A 7,230-nucleotide genomic window follows, 5' to 3' on the forward strand; every position below is an offset into this window, starting at 1 on the left:
TTTTGTTTTATAATTAGCACTTAAATTTAAACTTGCAAAAAATGAAATTGTACTGATTTATGTTATATGTATGTATTTTAAGTTATATTGTTAAACAAAAAATAAAAATATATTAAAATATATTTGAGTACACTTTAAAACTATATTTAATCAAACAATAAACCACTGTACATTATCATATCTGAGTGTATATTTAGCAATAAAATTTATTATTAATTGATAATATTCAAAATTGTTTAAATATTTTATAACTTCTTTTACATTTTTTCGTCGTTTTAAAAATTTTTAGCAGTGCAAATTCAAAAATGTTATTTTGTCACTAAAATTTAATTATTGTATTTTCAACTATTTTTTAACCATTAAAAAAATTAGTGTTAAATGAAATTAATTTGAAAATGTTAATTTTTTGTTTTGAACTTGTCTATTTTTTGTTTCGTAAATTTATAACTGTTTTAATTGTAACCATGTTATGTTTAATTTGTATTTTTGGGATCGGGAAAGCAAATAGTTTGGCAAATAATTTATACAGATTTAATTGTTCAGTGGTTTAAATAGCGTTTTGGCTTCTTTCTTAATTTTTCGTTTTGACAAACTACAAAAATTGTGTGTTTTAAAATTTCAAACATTTGTATTTTTTTATTTCACGTGATTTTCGTTTTGTTGTAGCAAAATATATTTACTTTGTATCTTATTTTATAAAATTACTAAACATATGGATAACACTTATTTGATTATTGTAACATTTTTTTTATGTAGTGCTAAAAAGAAAATTTGTTTTAGTGCATAAATCTAAATTTTAATAACACATATATATATATATTTTGCTTATACACATGCCGTGTGTATATTAAATTTAAGCAATGTGTTAAAATTACACATTATATAATTAACTAATTGTATTTTAAATGGAGTAAAAAAAAAAACAAAAACAAAAAAATGTATGAATATAAAAATATATTGTGCGAACATAAAAGGAATGTTTTGATAAAAAAACAATAACAAAAACATAAATAATATGATATAAGAAAAATGTGATCGCAAAAGTAGTAACGGAATCGTTGAGTTAGAAGAAATGGCATATACATACAGACATATTTTAAGTAACTACATATTTAATAAAAAAAAGTGGCGCAACGTAATGCTAAATGAGATGCAACGGCATTCACGTAATTTCTGAACAAGAAAAAAAACAGACTGCGAACTTTAAGGAAGATTTTTTGTTGTGTAAATCATTAAGTTTTAATTGGCAAATAAAGTAATAAAATAAATAAAGAATGAAAAATAAATACAAACACAAATGTCTTATTGGCAAAATTAGTTTTTTTCTAAATTAGTTAGGCTACATATACTTTTATCATTTCTATAATTTCATTGCGCTTTTTAGGTAGTGGTTTGGGTATAAAATATGTATGTATATGGTAGTAAACGTAACCTTTCATATATTCACTCAAACCATTCGTTCGTCAAGAATTTAAATATACAAAGGTATTTATCTACTTTTATGAAGCGTTTTACTTATCTACTCAATACACATTGGTACATTTGTACTTCCTTGCCGTGACGTTAATGTTAAACTTTTTAAATTTTTTTAAATAATGTATCATGTTTTTTTGTTATTATATTTTCAATGTGTTTTTCAACTTCATTAAACTTCACTTTATTGGATTTTTATAATACATGTAGGAGAAGCCACTCTATCAACAACATAGCTTTATTAATAATAAATTATTAAATTTTTGAAAACGAGCGCTTTTCAATTCAACATTTTCATAACTCATTCCGGATGCGTTTATAAATACTATTCCAATTTCGATTGTTCTAACTCTCCGCATTAATTTTGTTGCAATTTGTAAAAGCTTATTCAGCATCATGCACTTAATCTCTCTCTCCTCTAGAGCTCTTCTTTTCAAACATGAACATTTAGATTAAAATCTTGTATTTAAATTTGGACTTGAACGCACTGAATGAACGAAATAGAATACAGCGCAATTACTTTAATTAAATGCAAATTCATAACAAATCTGCAAAATGTACGTGGTCCTAACGGAAGGGGTGGAGAAACCATTTGATGAATGCATGCGATTTCCGTTAATGTCACGACCGAACACAGAATGGCGTCAACTACGAATGCACGAGTCGCCGCGACCAAAATAGTGTTGGCCAACATGCAATTTATGAAAATCATACATCAACACTAAACCGCAAAACGTAACGTCGCTTATACATTCACTCGCCGTAACCGAACTTACAAAATATAAGAACTTTATAAAAATAACAAAATAAATATTAAATAAACAGAATAATGTATCATCCGTTTTTTACATTGAAAACGTATGCCTTTTTCTAAAATTGCTACAATTTTTAGCTGTTAATTATTACGATTTAAGGAATATAATGGAATTACTAAAAGAGCTATAAAAGAAAGAACTATATACAATAAATAAAATAACTTAAATTAAAAAACTGTAGTGTTATTTCTTCTAAATATATTTTTCTCTTAAAATATAAGAAAATTACCTTTATACTTTTGGCCAATACAATAATGGCATACTGTCATATTCTTAACAAACATATTTACATATATTTCTTTTTGCTCTTGGTAAACGAGCTGAATTGAGCTAATTTCAAACATACAACTAAATGACTTTTAAATTTTTGGCCAATACAATAGTGACATACCGTTAAAATATTCTTAACAAAGACATTTAGAGAACATTTTATGGGAAAATTTTTTTGAATTTCATTTATTTTGAAAAAGAAAATGTTATAACGATAAGATATACTTGAAAAAAATTTTAAGCAAAGCAAGAAAAAGCCACATTACGTGATATAATTTTAGCTTGTTCCAATAAATATTTATAATAAACAATTTACCTTTCTATTTTCCAATAATTACATTACTTTCAAATAATTGTAAAAAATCGCAATTAATTCGAAAATAAAATTTAGTTGAAATTAATCATGCTTAATATAGTTTTATTAAGTTAAGACTAAACTAAAATATAAAATGCAAATTTGAAAGAAAAATTACTGAAAATAATGCAAGGCACAATTTATGACTCCAATACAAGGTAATCGAACCAATGCAACAAGCAAAACAAAACAAATTATTTCAAAATTAATAGTACAGAACTGATGACAAAAAACAATACCTTTAATCTAACCAACTACCAATATAAACAAATATATTTCAACGTAGAAAGATTTATGCATGAAATTATGAAAAAATAATAGGAAAAGCATATTTGATAACAATATTGAAATAATGGCGATTTCAATTATAATCAATTTTGTTTTTATTTAGTTATCTGTATTTCGCTAACTTTTATCGAACATTTACTATTTTCCAACAATTTGTAAACATAGTTCAAAGTGAGCAATAATCAGCTGACATATGTAAATTGCAAAGAAATTGTGCTTAATTGCGGTTATAGGATCAAAAATATGGCCACTCCTTTCATACTTCACCAGCAAATGCAAGTCACACAACTTTTCTAGCAAGATTTAAAAATTCTGTTTACTCTTAATGTACTCATAAGTAATTTAATTTGTTACAACTTTATATGTTTACAAAAAAAAACTTGAATAAAACAATTATTATTAAATTGAAAATATAAATATGTTAATTGTAAACAAAAAATTATATAACGCGTAATGATAGCAAAACAAAACCATAAATCAGAAAATAAATTATAATAATAAAAAAACAAATTTAATATAGTTAAAACAAAATATTCTTGTTATTTATTTTGTATAATGTGATGCGTGCTGGTAAGTATTATAACTTGTACTCCCTGATTAATCATTAATGTGTTGTTTAAACTTATTATTTAGTATTTTTTAAACAACCAAAAGACTAAATAAATCATTGTTTTCCGTTAAAGTTGCCAAATTATCGATATATTTAGAAAGTGATAATATTTACTTAGGAATTTACACAAAACCTTCTTAATAAACTTAGAAATAGTGCATTGAATTATATTTTTTACTAAGTTTCTACTTTTAGTTAATAGTTTATCAGAACGTCTATTTATTTACCTTATTACGATGTTTACATGATGACATGATTACAAAATTTCGATAGCTTTTATTTTGTCATTTTATCGATTATGTTTTTACTTACGTTATTTGCGGTATCGGTTGACGCTAGAAATGCCGCCTATAAAGTTAAAAAAACTGATTTTCTTTTTCTTCTTCTTAATTGGCGTAGACACAGCTTACGCCTGGCTTACGCGATTATAGCCGAGTTAACAACAGCGCGCCAGTCGTTTCTTCTTTTCGCTACGTGGCGCCGGTTGGATATTCCAAGCGAAGCCAGGTCATTCTCCACTTGATCCTTGCGACTTCTTCAACAAAAAACTGATTTGTTGAAGTAAAATCCATGAAATATTAAAAATTAGTTCGCAACGCACTAAAAAACCGTTGCAATAATATTTTGATATCGAAAGTAAAAATGTTAGTAATTGCGAACACGAACAGTGCAAGTAATTCAGTGATTTCTACTTCAGACATTTGCATTTTAGGTTTATGGTAAATATTTCTTATTTTTTAATTGACCTAACCATAATACAAACTTATATTTAATTTGGGATAAGAGGTTGCAATGCAAGACATTTTCACATATCGTCACCTGAAATGCTAAGTAACGTATCACGCTTCACTACTTCAAATTACATACATAATATTACATATGTTCAACATTTTCAGGTTCTGCGGTTAGATATAAACCAGTTTTAACCAATATTAAAATTTTTTCACTCATTTTATTTCGTGTGTTCGTGTTTCATTCATGCCACTGTAAATTTACGAAAATGTTACGTTATTTTGCATTTCAGGTGACGATATGTACATACATATACTAGAATTCTCCGATCGTATAATAACCAAATGGTAAAATAATAAATAGGTACTTATCATCATTTTGAAACCATTATTTCCCCTAATTGGCAAGTTTATATACAAAAACGATGCATACATTTTTATCGGTAAAGACTTTGGTGGAATTATATCCGTATAGGCTACCTACATACGACCAAATGAGAATTTCTACATACATAAGTACTTGGCGTTTTTCTATTATTTTTGCGTGTTGATAATTATGTACTTATATGCACACTCATATCATCTACAGAAGCATTAACGCACACGCCTGCCGTGGTCTAGCTATGTAATCATAAACTCTACTTGATATGGAAAATTTAAATCACCACAAAATTCGCTAATCTTATCGGAACACGCTTTCATATATCTATTGTTATCAAAAAAAATCTCCGTCATTGATAAGAGTAGCTTTAAAAAAACTTTCAATTAAGTACACCAATTCAAATCTAGTTACATACCTTTCATTTTAAGTATAAGCAATTTAGCTCATCGCCAACTTTAGTTAAAAATATTTAAAGGTTGTCAGCTGAGATTTTGATGAATTCTAAATAAAACTTTAATAAAAGACATGACATTATTTGTTTGTTCTATCAATATATTGCTAGTCAATTCGTTAATTAGGTCTTTTAAATAAACATGCAATATATGCATAGCTAATTATTTTACAGCTTATTAGCGTAAGAAATATTTACACGAAGTGTTGTAGTGCTCATTAGTTTTGATTGTTCTACAGTTTGTTGTTGTAATAAATTCATAATTTTTTATTAAGTGCATGAGCCGCTTTGCTTAGCCTCATTAACCAATTTGCGCTAGTTTTTGTACATTTGTATTTATGTAAGTAGAACTATGACTTCATTGTAATAGCAGCTCATGAAACAGCACCAATACGTATAGATATTACAATATAATATGCTTTACGCCGTATTCTTCTTCTCTAAAAATTCATATTTGATGAAACGTATTCCTTGTATTGTTTGGGCAGTGGCGTTTGTGAAATGGCAAGCGAATAGCAGCATATTCCTGGGTTGCACCTTCCAAGCAAATCTCATAAATACACAAGAATAAAGTGTAAGAGCTGAAATAAAAGATTGCTCTGATTACTTAAGCTTTTTGGCTATAGAGATAGTGTGTATGACTTTCAAGTGTGCTGATAAAAAACTGCACGTTTAATTAAATCACAACTTTTTGAATATAGACCGGCCAGACAACTAATTAACCAATACAAAACAAAAACAAAATGCCATAAAGCTTTTAACATTGATAATAGGGGACAACGTCGTTAATGAACTTGATAGTATGTATGTAATTTATACATATATTGCTAAGCGTGCAAGATACTAGCACAGTTTAACTAACAGAAAACATTAAAAAATTAGCTAAATCATCCATAAAATAAAACAAAGTATAAATACAAAATTACCAAGTGTCATTTTTCCTGAAATAAATTTTGGTTCTTTCTTGAAATCTGCAATTGCTGCCAGTGGTATACCCCAATTAGCTACGGGACCCCAGAAATGTGTGCTGCAAACGACAAAAAATATTGTATATTTTTCTTTTAACAAAAATTCCTACAAACCTCATTAAATATTGGCGGAACTCCTTACTCTTCAATTGGTTCACCAATTGGGCGACAAGATTTTTGTTAGGTGCACGTTGGGCCATCGTGATATTTTGTTTTTTCTGAGGTATTTGGTGAATACTAACTGCTACCACTTCAGAAACACGTAAGGATGCTTGACGAAAAGAGAGGTTATTTAATAAATAGCCATATGTCAACAAACTATAATAGTTAAAGCTAGTTTTTATTTCGTATTCCCAACATTTACGTATAACGCTGCAAGAGATTGATAAGAAGATGTATACCTTGCTCCAATAAGTTATGTAAATGACAGCTACGTACACCGACAAGTAAACCACCAAAACAAACTGTCGAACTACACCGTTCACCAGCTGACAACAAACAACAATTCGCAATTATCAATTTCTCAATATCTTGACGTTTACGATTTGTTATCGCTCAAATAATCTGGGCACCTTAGCTTTTATAACGCTGCCAAACTAACTAAAGATTTGTTTAGAAATATCTAACGATAGAGGATAATATAAGTGTCCATTGATTTTTCCCGATTTCTAAAATTTAAATATTGAAAGTTCTTTAAAATTCATTTCAGTTCACTGCTTTGTTCTCTTTTTAGCTTTTTTTAGTTAATGGCTTGGCAATTGAAAATAAAACACAATGTGAATGAAAATTAACTTTTGAGTCTCCCTGTATTAACATCTGTTATGCTTGTTAAAGCTGCCGGCAACTCTGTTCTTTTGACATTTGTTCATATGTCGACTTTGGACGTT

The 7,230-nt window shown here is 27.7% G+C and overlaps 1 protein-coding gene across 1 annotated transcript; it reads right to left on the minus strand.

The window, feature by feature from the left end:
- Nucleotides 1–5,455: 5,455 nt before the first annotated feature.
- On the minus strand, nucleotides 5,456–6,852 carry LOC120766571 (mitochondrial pyruvate carrier 1). Its single transcript, XM_040092163.1, has 4 exons — nucleotides 6,745–6,852; nucleotides 6,458–6,614; nucleotides 6,302–6,402; nucleotides 5,456–5,956 (listed from the first exon to the last, which is right to left on the minus strand). Exons 2-4 carry the CDS (start codon nucleotides 6,541–6,543, stop codon nucleotides 5,796–5,798), a joined length of 348 nt encoding a protein of 115 aa, XP_039948097.1. The 5' UTR covers nucleotides 6,544–6,614; nucleotides 6,745–6,852; the 3' UTR covers nucleotides 5,456–5,795.
- Between the last annotated feature and the right edge of the window lie 378 nt (nucleotides 6,853–7,230).

Source organism: Bactrocera tryoni, chromosome 1 (genome assembly GCF_016617805.1).
Source record: "Bactrocera tryoni isolate S06 chromosome 1, CSIRO_BtryS06_freeze2, whole genome shotgun sequence".
NCBI lineage: Eukaryota > Metazoa > Arthropoda > Insecta > Diptera > Tephritidae > Bactrocera > Bactrocera tryoni.

Excerpts from the sequence above, each read along its gene's own strand:
- LOC120766571 (XM_040092163.1), bottom strand. The coding sequence starts at position 6,543 with ATGGCCCAACGTGCACCTAACAAAAATCTTGTCGCCCAATTGGTGAAC. Across the intron at positions 6,403-6,457 it reads TTCCGCCAATATTTAATGAG|CACACATTTCTGGGGTCCCG; the intron begins GTTTGTAGGAAT and ends TGTCGTTTGCAG. Across the intron at positions 5,957-6,301 it reads TTCAGGAAAAATGACACTTG|CTCTTACACTTTATTCTTGT; the intron begins GTAATTTTGTAT and ends CTTTTATTTCAG.